The 15,187-nt window shown below is 37.2% G+C and overlaps 1 protein-coding gene across 7 annotated transcripts in view; it reads right to left on the reverse strand.

Annotated features, from left to right (window-relative positions):
* LOC123769888 (probable E3 ubiquitin-protein ligase HERC1) overlaps positions 1-15,187 on the reverse strand; it is an 87,721-nt gene that overhangs the window by 16,812 nt on the left and 55,722 nt on the right. For 4 of the 7 annotated variants that reach the window (XM_069301150.1, XM_069301149.1, XM_045761315.2 and 1 more), the window contains exons 47-63: positions 13,768-13,932; positions 13,355-13,534; positions 12,737-13,018; positions 12,158-12,312; positions 11,162-11,366; positions 9,024-9,095; positions 7,045-7,181; positions 6,404-6,588; positions 5,936-6,144; positions 4,914-5,087; positions 4,485-4,609; positions 3,360-3,522; positions 2,380-2,497; positions 2,089-2,213; positions 1,680-1,825; positions 1,319-1,499; positions 843-971 (exon numbers count right to left, since the gene is read on the reverse strand). In XM_069301150.1, the coding sequence (XP_069157251.1) occupies positions 843-971; positions 1,319-1,499; positions 1,680-1,825; positions 2,089-2,213; positions 2,380-2,497; positions 3,360-3,522; positions 4,485-4,609; positions 4,914-5,087; positions 5,936-6,144; positions 6,404-6,588; positions 7,045-7,181; positions 9,024-9,095; positions 11,162-11,366; positions 12,158-12,312; positions 12,737-13,018; positions 13,355-13,534; positions 13,768-13,932 (2,751 nt within the window). The remainder of the gene's footprint in view (positions 1-842; positions 972-1,318; positions 1,500-1,679; positions 1,826-2,088; positions 2,214-2,379; positions 2,498-3,359; positions 3,523-4,484; positions 4,610-4,913; positions 5,088-5,935; positions 6,145-6,403; positions 6,589-7,044; positions 7,182-9,023; positions 9,096-11,161; positions 11,367-12,157; positions 12,313-12,736; positions 13,019-13,354; positions 13,535-13,767; positions 13,933-15,187) is intronic. The other 3 variants (XM_069301151.1, XM_045761319.2, XM_069301152.1) reach the window with 2 other exon arrangements.

Here is a 15,187-nt window from a genome sequence, read left to right on the forward strand (position 1 = left end):
CTACTTTTGAAGAAATGTGCATTAAATTTGGCCCCAGAATGTTATGAAGCTAAGCAAAATAGCTTACTCAGGCTACCATAGAACATATATACAGTGTACTAAATTTTACATAATCTGAATTAAGCATTATTTACTGACAGTACTGGCCAAAAATAATGATATACTGTAATTAAAAAAAATTGAAGCTCAAACTATCACAAGGAATATGAAACTAGAAGTAAATCAATAATGCACATTACACCACCTGTAGCCTTGAGGTACTCTAAACCAACTGTACGACTCATTACACCACCTGTAGCCTTGAGGTGCTCTAAACCAATGCTGTACCACACATTACACCACCTGTAGCCTTGAGGTGCTCTAAACCAATGCTGTACCACACATTACACCACCTGTAGCCTTGAGGTGCTCTAAACCAATACTGTACCACACATTACACCACCTGTAGCCTTGAGGTGCTCTAAACCAATGCTGTACCACACATTACACCACCTGTAGCCTTGAGGTGCTCTAAACCAATGCTGTACCACACATTACACCACCTGTAGCCTTGAGGTGCTCTAAACCAATGCTGTACCACACATTACACCACCTGTAGCCTTGAGGTGCTCTAAACCAATGCTGTACCACACATTACACCACCTGTAGCCTTGAGGTGCTCTAAACCAATGCTGTACCACTTATTACACCACATCACGGCTAGATGTACTCTAAATGCTAAATTAATATTGTGTATTTTTAATAACCTCCCCTACAGGCTGCCAAGCTCCTCGATCGTAAGGTTCTTTGCACCTGGAGCACTGAACTAAGAATAAAAACATCAATAATGAAAGAATTCCCACCTGGTTCTGGGTTAGCCACATGGATGGGAGCAGGTTGAGTGCAGAGAACACTGTCCAACCTCAGCAGAAGAGCCAGAGAACACAGCTGCTGTAGGTACCGACTGTGTACTAGTTGTTCCCCGCTGCTCACTGTCAATATATTGTGCGCCCTTTACATAATGCCAAGATTTTACATTTCACATACCTTTACAAATAGTAGTAATGTGTGCACTGCTTAAAGAAAATTGACAACATTTTGGCCCATCCTGGATCCTTATAAAGTTGTGACAAATTACCGGTATGTCATTATGACAGTACAAAAGAATTCAGTTTATTACAATATAAACCTCCACTTTGTATTAAATAATGACCTTTAACTATAATTCTGATATTCCCTTAAAATTAAATGACTTCTTCCATAGGCAGCACTTCAAACTGTTTGCAATTTCTTTGTGCTTTGTGAATTTGTATAGACAACTCTAAACTGTAGATCTTACCCATCGGTTTCTCATGATGATACTGTGAGAGGAGAAGTGATGGCAGGTGGCACAGCAGAGCTCGGAGACAAGGTGCCTGGTGTAACCCAGACATGCCCCAAGCATGTAACCTTGTACGGCACAGTGCAACCACCCGCAATTTGTAAAACTGGTCTTCCGTCAAGGAAATAAACATCACGTTCTGAAGCACGATACATGAACGTTAACAGGATATTACTTATAGAATTTATTAAAAAAATACAAAGCATTCCATACAAGTGAATTAACTGAATATCATTTTAATTTCCTTAAACATCACTCTTAGTTCTTCATTCCACATTTCTCTCTGAGGTACAAAACCACATGACTGATTAACTCTCACCTGTGAGTGAGTCAGACTAACAGCGAGGCCTGTTATACCAGCCCATGCAAGATCAGAGATGCCTCCAGTGCCTACTACTGTCTGTAGTAGTGACCCATCCTGAAGCGACCAGACATTCACTAGCCCATTTGTGCTCTTCATACAACCTACAGACCATATAATGACATTAATATATGTAATATAAAAATATATAAATATAAATTAATACAATATAAATATAATAAAAACTGTACAAGAAAAATAATTAGAATTCACAAGATAATCTCATAACTAAATAATACAAGACAATCAAAATTCACAAAAAATCTTGTCTCCAGGATGCACTAAGCAATTAATCTCAATCTCATACCCGTGTTAATACTGTATTTAACATACCGTAAAAATTGTATCTTCCAAGTGCTCCACTAACCTGTAGCCAGCATGAGCCCAGAGAGTGATATATCTAGTGAGGTAACAGGACCCTGATGACCACGAAGCTGTAGCAAGCAGCGTGGGCTGTGTGACAGAGTCGGTGAGCAAATTTCAGGTTGTTCGCTGTTGCAGAAAGAAATGTGTGTTGGAATGCATCCAATTTTTTCCATTATTGTAGATCCTAAACAAAAATCTACATCGTGACGATGTATGCCAGATGTCATGGGACCACATACCTCACATAAACCTTGGAGTAAAAAGTATTCCAAAGAAAAATATTTCATCTTACCTTCCCTCATACTCTGAAGAATCTGATGCAGGAGTCTGAGGAACAACCCAGACAGTCACCAGCCCATCTTCATGACCAATCACCAACATGTGCGCACACACGCCTTCACTCACACCGCCTGAAAATATAAATTCTTACAAATACTATACCAAATTTAAATATTTTCTTGTAAGACGCACATTGCAATAATGTCAGTTTTGGTTGGAATATTCGGAAAATTTAAACTAAACAAAATTAACAAGAAATAATCTTTATTCTACAGTAACATTTTCAGCCAGCTATCTTTGTTTACACAAAAAGACAAATTACTATTTACTAAGCTAAACTAGGGAGTAGGTATAACAATTATCATCAAAATCTTCATAGGTATAGAAATTCAAGGATTATGCAGTAGTTCATAATCAATACCATGAATCAGTTCTTGAATTCCCATAATCGGAGACATGAAGCCTGTACTAAGGCTTATGGAAGCCCCCCCCCCTCCCCACATAAGGCCATCTACTGACCTTTCATCACCTTCAGGCCAACTACTGACCTTTCATAGGATGCAACCCCCTCACCATTTGCCTACCTCCCAGGTACCTATTCTAACTCCCAGCTAGAAAAATAGAGGTATCTGGTGAGAGGAAATGGGCCCACCTGTTTCTGCCACTCAGAGATTGAACCCAGGTCCCTCGGTTGTGAGGTTGTGAGTCGAGGATATAGACCATTGAGCTAAAGGACCCATTAATACTAGACTATGTATTGTAAATGGTTTGTAAAGTAGAGAAAAATACAAGGTATAAGGGAAAACTAATCTTGTTATTCTTACACACTGAAATCAAAAGACATGATGAATCTATGAATTAATATCGAGGACATACAGTGGAATTGAACCTGCATCCCTGAACTCCAACCAGTAGCGTGTATGCCTGAGGCGTTGAGGGACATTGGTTTGCTTTCACTGTACAGTCTCAATAATTATTCACTGGTATCCTTACTTATAATTGGAGACCATTTAACTGACGATGGCAGAGACTTGTAATCTAAGGAGTACACTGGTGTCCATCCATTTGCGGTCTGTGCCCAAACTTTTGTTCCGCCCTCACCACAAGATGCCAGCAGGCAGCAGTTGCTGCTCCACTCCAGACAATGAACAGGACCCTGTGGAAAAAATGACCATCAGAAGCAGGCCACATAGCTATGAGTGATGACTCAGCCCAGGTAAGTCGCTCTGGTTTGTTTATACAGTCACAAACCCAAGATGATTAAAAGTACAAGACAAGATAATTCTCAAGTTTAGCAGCTTTGAGAAATATTACAAACTTGTATTATCATTATCTGCCATACTGTATAAGAAAAACCAGAGAGATCAGCTTTCTATTTCTTTGTGGAATGATTCTTATGTCTTAAGAATATAAAGCTTGATGGAAATGCAGCAGGATGCAGTCAGGAATTTTAAGTTTATGTAAGTAGTACTTTATGCATTACTGGTATACTATTTTAGTTTGTCATTAGAGACGCGTATGATCTTGTATCCACAGACAAGTAATAGTTGCCCAAGGACAATGATTATCATCATTCAGATTAATAATTAAAATTTACATTGGTTTGTGGATATTTGGTCTGTGACCTCTTAAGCAGTGAGCATCTCAATCTAGGTCACATTATCCTAAATGGAGATACCAGTATTAGAATTTGTCATTTAGACTATAAGCAGTTAGATTAAGCAAACTTGCAAATCTTTTAATACCAATGAAAACTGTGCAAACAAGACTGTTTGCCAGTCAGTAGAAGTATTATGAATGCTGGTTTTTCAGTATAAATCGGCAAATCCCAGGGAGTAAAAATATGTTCAGGTACGTAATGCAAAATCAACATAGGATTTATATTATCACTGTTGATTAAAGGTTACATCAAAATTTACCCAGATTTCCCCAGTGGTCATGGATAAAAAGAAAAATATTACTAAAAGCATCTTTTAAAATGTCTAACTTATCTAAAGGGGGGGTACAACAAACTTTTATATAAATGAATTAACTAAATGATCCAATAAGCCCATTTAATTGACTCAAAACTCAAATTCAGCTGTGCTGAGATCAAAACACTGGAATGTAAAGTCTTACCTGTTGTGCTCTGAGGGTGACACTGTCCAGGTCAGTGTTGACGTAACAAACACGAACAATTCCATCACTGAAGCCCACAGCTAGTTCCTTGTCTTGGTCTTTCCAGGCTAAGCAACTCACATACACTGCATAGAGATCAAATATTCATTACCTTCATCAGCAGTAATAAATAAAATACTGTATAACATATGCCTACTTAACCAAGATATTTTCTGAAAAAACACACACACAATCATACATACATATATACACAGTATATGTGGTTGGTTATTAACCAAATACATGTTGACCAGACCACACACTAGAAGTTAAAGGGATGACGACGTTTCGGTCCATCCTGGACCATTCTCAAGTCGATTGTCAACCAAATACACATTAACCAAATATATTCTCTGCAGAAGTGGTGCACCAAAGAGTGAAGATACATACCATCTTGTCTGCCAGCATGCATGATGGTGGAGGGCACAATACCAGTGGCGGTAAAGGCTGCCAGTGTCACTGAACCATCGCGGTGACCAACAATTACACAGTCACACACACCCTGGGCTGCAGCCTCCAGGCAAGTTATTTTACTGTTGCTAGACCATGTTCCAATATTTCCACCTGTCACAAATATTTATTTATATAAATCACTGAAAAAATATCACTTATAAATCAACATCTAGATTATACAGTATATAACTATATTTTTCACAAGGTTATGCTGCATTTTTATTTTCTGTTGAGTGAATGTAATGAAATCTTGTGTAGACATATAAACATAAAAAATATGGGATAAGGTTTTTGAATTAGAATATTTTTAAAACTATATGCCACATGTCAATACAAACTTAAAATTAAGTTTGCATGAAAAATGCAAGTGAGCCAACTCACTCAAACAACTCACTGTAAGGTAAGAATTTATTGTCAGTCAGTCATCACAGGGAACATTTCAAATGTCTTAATAAGGTCATACTAGTACTTTAAAGAACACACAATTAATTCTCAAAAGAAGGCAGTAAATCTGTATGTATGTAGTTGTTGATGGTGTCAGTAGTTCAAACATCATCCTATCTGATAGCAAATTCTTCTTCATGACAGCAGTAACTTACTTCATGAAAAACACTTTTTAACCATAAGTTATAAAATACACAAAATGTTAAAGTTAAAAACAAATATTTAGAAACCTTGACCAGTAGTCATCAAGCATTTACACGTCCATTTACACAATATGTACGTCTTTCCTCAATCATGGCAACTTGGTCTGTTTTATTGAATAGTTTACAAGCTTCAGAAATCCACAATCCAAGGTTATTGTTGTTATAGACATCCTCGTGATGGTTCGGAGATCAAACTTTAAAATAGATGAAAATTAATTAAGCCACCATGATTGGGGAAATATGTACAGGTTTTGTAAGTGGACACACAAATGCTTGATGACTCCTGGCCCAGAAGTGAACAAATTGCCTTACCGCTCAGAGCCCAAATATTAAGAACATGTTCAAAGGTGGCCGCAACACATCGTTCTGAAGGAAGGACAACCAAGTGTTCCACAGCAGCAAGATTTACAGGGTAGCTGCTGCTGCTGCTGTTTTCACTACACTGAAACACCAACGTATGTTCTTGAGGGCCAATACTTCGCTGCCCAACTTTCCAGGTCCGTACTGAACTATCGTGCCCGCTGTTAAAATTAATTTAGATCCTATTAATGTGGCATACAAGCATTCTTTTGTACTGGTATGCAATATACCCTAGTAGTTTTCTACATATGCATTTTGCAAGGTTGCAAGAATCATTTTAACACATTTTTTTTGAGCTTTAAAAAAAATCAACTTTAACAACTTAGAATAATTTGTAAAAATTATTTTACATCTACATATGGCTTTCATTTGAATAATGTTTAATTAAAATTTGAATGAAAAGCATTAATGCAAATGTACCTTGTTACTAATAAATTCCTTGCTTGAAGCCACAGAACATTTGAGGTGGGAGATGTATGGCCCTCTAAGAATGTGGTCTGCACATGAGGCAGAGCTCCGGTGAAGTCTGAACTTGAGAGAACATCAGAGCCAGGTAGTTCGTTGTGATTCTCAATTAGCCGTGCACGACCACCAATACATTCAACCTAAATTATGAAAATATTATACATTAAGCATAAATCTAAAAATGTTTTCTTATACCAAATTCTTTGGAATATAAGATGCAACAGTCTTTAAAATTTTGTGGATTTTTTAGTATGTTTCATCAATTTACTGAAAGTGATTTTTTAGTAGTTTTTAGGGGAAAACCATGTGATTTTATGCGTGTAAATACAATGCAGTATATGTATTAGGTTGGTGACTAAAAAGTGTGACCTATCATATACGGTAAATAGTAGACATGTACTAATACTGATCCAGTAAATAAACAATCAAATGACACATTATAAGGCAGACGAGACACCGCGAGCATAGCTCTCGTTCTGTAACTACACTTAATAACAAAATCCAAATTGGCTTAGGAAGTTGTGAACTATCATTCTACATCAATTAACAAACATATGCCAATATTACTACTGTTAAAATTATACCGACAAACCCACCAATTGCGTTGCAGACCACTGGCGGTGTGAGTGTGGAAGGTGGGTCGACAAAATACATGCAGCGAGAGCATTTGCTAGCTGTATGCCGGGATCACCTTGGCCTCCACCAACTCCCCGAGGAGACATTGTGCCTTCACCTGTGGTAAAAAAAAATTAACTATATATGAAAATTTGAGCAATGAATGATCACATTAATAGATATTAACATTAATAAATAATACAATTCCTCAATTTGTGTTTTTATTGTGTCTGTCTGTGTCAGAATCTATCAATGTCTGCTTGTCTTACCTGTCAGGGTCGAAGTTATGGATAACAATGTTGAACATCCAAATATGAATTGAAAGCTGAAATACATTTAATGTATTCAATGAAATAGAAATAGATACCTCCTGCATATGTATATCCATTTATGGTTATAAAGTTCCTGATTAGTATGAAGGTATGACTTTTAAATCTAGAAGATAGTAGGATTCAGACCAAGATCTAAACTGCAACTAGTCCCACATAGTACTAAGTATAACAAAATTAGGCCGAAGTTCTCCAGTCCCACTTTGTAATTTCTGTGCACATTTGATTAATTTTTGTTATTTCAATACTTCCATATTATTCAATTAAGTATTTTGAAATTTACTTCATTAATTTAACATTTTAACAATAACTTTCATAATGCTCTGAATTTTCAGATTTAAGTTTTCATACAGTTACCATACAGTACTGTATGTTAAGAAAAAAGGTGATTTATTTATAAAGTATGTTTAACACTAACCAAGAACTATACAAGATATGCCAATTTATTTATAACAATAACTATTGTGATGAAGTCAGAGTAAATGATACCATTTTAGGCAAAGCCCCTGCAGAGCCAGTAATCTAATGACAGTAATATTGTATCACTCCAGATTACTTCCTTATTCACCTTACAGGATATGCATCCAAAGTGGGCTCCTGCAACAGTTAACAGAACGTGGGACTTCGGCACCTGAAGACCTCAGTTCAAACCCTACTATAGTCTAGCTTTCTATACATACATATACAGTATACAGTACAGAAAACAAGACACACTGTGAGGCAGACTTCATACACAGTTTCAAATGTAGATTTGAGAGAGCCCAGTAGGCTCAAGAATCTGTACACCAGTTGGTTGACAGTTGAGGCAGGACCAAAGAGCCAAAGCTCAACCCCTGCAAGCACAACTAGGCGAGTACACACAGACACATTCTTGCTTTCATGGTCATCTGAGCAGCTTTACTTTATATTTAGATTAATGAACAGTAATTATGATGCAATAAAGAAAAGCACCTTTAAACTCTATATTGAACAGATGGTTTGCATAAGATTCTGTGCATTTTCCTACAAATGTGCTGAACCTTGAGCCAGATATTTCAAATCAAATTGACTAAACCGTGCACAGAGATGATGCATGGATAGTGAAGACAGCAACAGCCACTGTGGAGGGGTGAATAAAGCTGTATGGTGCATAATCCTACTACAGTACTACATTTGTACATGGCTAGTGTAGGGTGCAATACTCAGAGAATAAAACAATAAACAGAATATTTTGTTTTAAAATACTAATAATCAGAATGAAGACAATAGAGTGGTAACTATTTTAATCAGAAGAAATGATAATAATCATAACAAATATTATACAAATTCATTACATTAAGGCTCTGAATTTAGAAAATGAGGACAGGACCTGTGGGAAGATTATCCAGTGTTAATTATATTTTTTGATAGGTCCAACAATGTACAAAACAACATCCTTTGAAAAATAAAATGAATGCCACTTCATACGATATATATGCCCCCTTTTACTTTGAAAGTGTAATTAGTGCATAAGTAAAAAACGGAAAAAAAGAAAAAAGAAAAGAGGTTTCTACACCTAGTTGCTTTTGAAAAGGACTCATCAGAAAAAAGAAAGTCTGAAATTTAATTAATAAGACAATAAATTTGTCAAGCAAATCTCAAGACAAATGTACCAAGTGTTGATAGGTGGACGAGAGATGATGGTTGGTGTATGATGGAGGACAGATGCAGGTTCTTGACCAATCCTGAAATGCAGCCACAGAAAAAAAAATTCAAAATCCTACTCCTAGAAAATAATAATCACATTTTCTCAGTTAAAATACATAGTGCAATATTGCAGATCTGGCAATATCAAGTGCCAAAATTCATTGTAATAGAGGAGCAGATGCATTCCTGCCTCAGAACATTCATATCCATCAAGCACTATCAACTCTTCATTTATGATACTCATTTCATTTACAAATGAGGCTTGAATGGAAAGTTTAGATACTAATTACCTGAACACATTTAGTATTTTGGGATTCCACTAGTCAAAGGAAATCAAACTCTTTCCGGCGATGAATAGTAAGGACATGAGTATAGCCACTCCCACAGCAAGTGGTACTTGGCCAACCCCACTGCACGTGGCACTCTGCCACTTCTCCGGTGTGCGTGGGGCTTGGTCACTCCCATGGCATGTGGCATTCAGACTTCTCAATTAGGGCTCAGAACATTAGAAATCAGTGTTAAAAAATCAAACGGAAGACACCCAGGAGCAGTATTGTCCATGAACCAAACTAGAGAAATGCTGGAGAAAGAAGGGGTGAGTGTTGGGCAAAATATTGCATATTGGACTCCACCTCAAGCCACCAAGGAGTGGTTAGCACATTCTCATACTGCTAAACTACAGCAAAGAGTGCCAGGCAGGAAACTATCCATTGTAACCAATAACAAGTCACCACACTCTTACATCAGCAATGACAGGTAAGTGAGAGGCTTGGAGAAGAAGGTAAAAATGATTAGCTCATGGTACTCAAACCCGGTCTAACCCGGAGACAAGGAATGACAAAGGAAGCCTGTTACAAAAACAAAACACGAAGCTGTGTGTATCAGGAATAGACTGCAAAGACCAACACTTAGTACTGAAGAAAGTACCAGGGAACTGTAAATATTGAGGAATCCTTATGAGGAAGAGCCTGCTACTGAAAAAACAAACACCAGTTGGTTAAGTCACACAAGAATTATCAAATATTGTATACAGTACATACGACCCTGTCTAATAAATGCACTGTCTCAACAACACAGTATGAACACAGCACACAGTGAAACCAAAGTTTCTATTGATAAAAACAAGGCATACAACGAAACCCGACATCATGCCTGAGCAACCTCACTGGGATAAATTAGGACGAATGTCATGAAACTTGAGACAAGAGACTGGGGGTTGGCATCTGGTGACTGTCAGGAACAACAGCCAGGTGAGTAAACGAGGTATTTGTAAGAGTACTACTAGGTGTTCCTGTTGATGCCAAGCACGCATGGAAAGACTTTAACCCTTAAATGGCTCCAATCACTATCTGCAATTCCCTCCTGTGTTTGATTAGCCAAATGTGATTTTTTTACAGTATTTGTGTAAATTTAATTTGTTCATGCACCCCACGATGTAGGACATATTAGCCGAGGCACTTAAGGGTTAAGTGTTCAAGAGTGAACCTTGCGTAGTCACCCTGGGGCCAGACTTGGCTCTTCTGGGAGGGCCCCTTGGTAGCTCCACCAGAAACAGGCATTTCATTACATTCAACGATAGATTTCTCCAGAACCTCCTTACCACCAACTTAATTCTAGTTGTATCAGTGCCATGCCACTTTATGTTATAATCCTTACCAATGAGAACATCAACAATCTTGTTATAGGCAGGATCCTTGTGAGTTAGACCAACAAAAATTTTTATTTATTTATTTTGAATATTTCTTTATATGTACTTTAATATGAAGTGTGGAAGGTTATTTTTATATATACAGTATATAACAATTAACTTATAAAAATTACAGCCAGAAACAATGCCTGTTTTTTTTTTAATATATATTACAGAGGCAAATTGGTAATTAATTTGCAAGGATCCAGTGTTAAATACTTATAGTAGAATCAGTACTATTATAAAAATACCTGTGTTATTAATAGGATCCAAAACCTGCACTGGAATTAAAATTGTCACACATTTTGTGCACAACATTTTTATCTCCTATTTTTATTAGGTTAGAATGATGTATAAATTTAACCTAGGTTAATAACCAAAATTACCATATCCAAAACACAGCACAGGTACTAATACCTTTACCAGCCAAGTGGATGAGGGAGGAATTTGCAGCCAGCAGAGACACGAGAGCTTGGGTGACAGGAAAACTGGTCTGATGTGCACTAGAGCTGCTCTGTGAATCCCGACGGTCCCCTCCAACACCGAGGTCAACAACTTCTTCTTCCGCTGATCCTCCAACTATATCCCCACTGGACATTCCCATTGCCGCCACCATTAGATGCTGTGAACAATAATTATACATAATTACATGGACTAAATATCTCCTCTATTTAACATGTACACTCCTCCAATCGCTACCTATGATTACTTCCTGTTCCCCAATCACTACATGCTGGATTTTTCCATTGATTTGTGAATTATCATTAATCATGCGTACCTCGGTGCAGGACTTTTAAATAGCTGCACAATTTAAGGGTTAAGCTATACCATACATCAGTACAGTATAACCTATGAACTTTATTTACAGAAATTTAATGCCCACAATTATTTGAAACATACTCTATACATTTGCTTTTACACATCCATATTTATTTATTCACTTGGATTACTTTAAAACAGTCTAAATCCAACAGTCTACAGACACCGTAGATTTGATTTAGCTGCAGGTTTGATTTAGCCTGACTCTGCTTGGTCCTCTTCAAGGACACGGTGAACCTCACTTTACCGAGTATGCATGACAATAAAGAGCTTTACGAATTCTATATATAAACAAATATGGTGCTTCAGAGATGTTACTCCTCACACTACAGCACCTATGTAATACAATGTCTGAATTGTTTAGGTTTAACAACAGTATATAGTAGTCTTCCTAATTATGAGATTCCCTAATCCTTTGTAATCTACATGAAAGAAAATATAGGGTTCATGCAACATCATTTTTGCAGTCTGCTCTTTCATTAAATTTTTTTTAACCATTGTGCATTCTTAAATGAATGGTGTGAAGTTAAATACAAACTGCAGGATACTTTGAAAAATAGCCAAAAATACAAATTTTGAAGCAAATTAGCATACCTGAGTACAAAGCTGCAGCAATAACTTGGCAGCATCAGTATCATTTTGAGCAAGTGCTCCAATAGCATCACTAAGGTGAGCTAGGCTCGTACTAACATCTGCTGCTTGTAGTACTGCACCGCACGTTTTGGCACACCCATCCAGTGGAACACGCCCTGTTATCATATAATGTTTATAAGTACACAGTCAAACCATTAATTTAGTACGCACATCAAATCACAAGAACATGATAAATCTATGAATAAATATTGAGCCCATACGATGGTATCAAACCCACGTGTGTACCCGAGGAGTTCAGGGTTGCTGGTTTGATATTTATTCAGAATTAAATGTGTCGTTTCTATTATAACTACTACATAGATCAATATTATGCATGAGCAAATCACAAAAGCATGAGATATCAGAGAAAATACTGAGGTTGTAGGATGGGATTGAACCCGCATGTGCCTAGGAAATCTAGGGACCGGGGATCATCTCATTGTACGGCCTCAATATTTTATCAATATTATGTTAATGTAATAAAATCTAACTTTCATTAATTATATATAAGCAATAATTACTCAGAACACCTCACCTCACCTTGAGCAACCAACCACATTAAGCGAACAAGGAGACGAACATCACATAACCCCAGAGCTTCTAGCCCAGCCCACAAATCGCAGGATCCGCCACTTAAGGCAAGTAGGGAAAGGGCTCTCATCACAACTGCACGTGCCATTGTGACACGAAGTGCATGAGTGGTACGACGCAATGCTGAGATTCGAGCGATGGGGGAAGTTAACGAAGCCGCTTGTTCACCAAGGCTGCGCTCTGGAGAACTAGTAACACTGTTGTCCCGTGGACGAGCTCCAGCACCTGCAGCTGTAACAGGTAAGGCCACTGGCATTTGTTTGAATAGAACCAAATTCTCCTTATGTCATCAATGATATCAGTATTAGTTTCTATAAAGTCAATTTCATAAACACCATAATTTCAAGGTCTTGCAGAAAATAAGTTGCAATAATGTAGCTGAAACAAATAATCCAACACACACACACATAAAATTTAATGCAAGTGACAATGATTTGGTCCATCCCAGTTGTGACATCTCATGACTTAATGGAGGTTCCGGAACAGATGAAGATGACATCACTTTCATTTTATTCCGAGTTGTGGTTGCAATATTCAAGACCTTTTTACAAAAATGATTAGACATACCACTTGAAGACTCTGCAGCATCACAAACATTGGAGCCCAATGTTGTAGCCCCCAGTGGATCAGCACTTGGAAATGGCATTGGATCAGGTATAGGTCTTCTTTCAGTTAAGCCTAATCGAGAAGCTATTACATTATAGTTTGTCAGCTTCAAGTCTATTTCATTCATGCTTAGTCCATCATCTGAAATTATTATACAAGGTGAGAACAGTGACACAGAAGAAGAATATCAAGAACCAGGTGACAATTACAAGTTATATTAAATAACTTTTTGTCTTGTACCTTATAATTATAATAACTAAACCACAATTTATTAACATAGGTTAGTAGTAACTAAATCTAACTTAGTTTTAACTTTAATAAAAAAATAAAGCACGATTTACTTTGTTCGCTTTAGAGTTTAAGAGCCACCATACCTTCCATGGTGGCGAGGGGAGCAGGTGCCAGATCTGGAGCTAAAACTGTAGTCAAGTCCCGTAGGCGGTCCTGGCCCTCAACTGACTCTCCCTGAGGTAGCCCCATCCCACCACTGCTTCCCACATGCTGCTCTTGACATACCTCACACAAGATGTAAGTTCCCCCTGTGAATTCAAGTACAAGATGGAATGCAAAATCCATATGGAATGAGTTAACAAGTCTGAACATCTTTCAAAACCATCTTCACCTGGCTGTGCTTGATTGGAAGGTCTTTTAAAGCCTTTTAATGAAATTACTTTGGTGATGTACATGAGTATATATGTAGTGCTTCTACATGGTATTCCTAATTGCTGAATAGACTTAAGGTTCTTAAGATGGTTAAATAATTCCAGCTGTCAGGAACAGGTAACTTGAACTCAGGCTTATTCAGGTCCTCACAGGTCAACTACTATTTTACTGCTAGGTGAACAAAGGTATTACGCAAAAGGAAACATTTCATGTCCAACCATTTCTGTCCTACCTGGGATTAAACCACAATAAATGCCATGTTATGATGTGGAATAGGAGAAAACAGACTACACTCAACCTACAAATTATGTGAAAAATCCTTACAAAATTCAGATTAAGAAAAGATCTAGATATAAAACTCACCTGAGGATCACATAACGAACATTGTGCAAGGAACCTATGCTACGCTTTCCAATTTCAGAATTGCTTTTAAATACATGGATGGTGAAATACTAAAGAAATTGCTCATGACCTTTGTGAGACCAAAGCTGGAATATGTAGCAGATGTATGGTGCCCATGTCTTAAGAAGCACATCAACAAACTGGGAAAAGGTGCAGAGAAATGTAAGTAAATGGCTTTCGGAACAGAAAGACAATAACTACAAGGAGATATTAGAGGCATTAAATACGTATGCCAAAACTAGAAGATAGAAGAAAAAGTGGTGATAAGATCACTACGTACAAAATAGTAATGGGAACTGTAAAATTTGATAAGGAAGAATTCCTGAGACCTGGAACTTTAAGAACAAGAGGTCATAGATTTAAACTAATTAATTAAACAAAGCTGCCGAAGAAATATAAAAAAATTCACTTCCGCAAATAGTGATAGATGGTTGGAACAAGTTAAGTGAGAAGGTGGAGGCCAAAACCGTCATTAGTTTCAAAGCATTACATGACAGAATGCCGTGAAGACGGGACACCACGAGCGTAGCTCTCATCCTGTAACTACACTTAGGTAATTACAAGTATCATATAGAACAGTCATTTAAAATGTTAAACTTTCATTAGGTTTAATATGTATGCAACTATTATTATTTAACTCAAACCACATTAATGTGATTTCACAAAGAAATCATATTAATGTGATGTATCAATGAGAAAATTCGTAGAAGCCATAAGGAGGATTCAAAC

Source organism: Procambarus clarkii, chromosome 45, assembly GCF_040958095.1.
Source record: "Procambarus clarkii isolate CNS0578487 chromosome 45, FALCON_Pclarkii_2.0, whole genome shotgun sequence".
Lineage (NCBI taxonomy): Eukaryota > Metazoa > Arthropoda > Malacostraca > Decapoda > Cambaridae > Procambarus > Procambarus clarkii.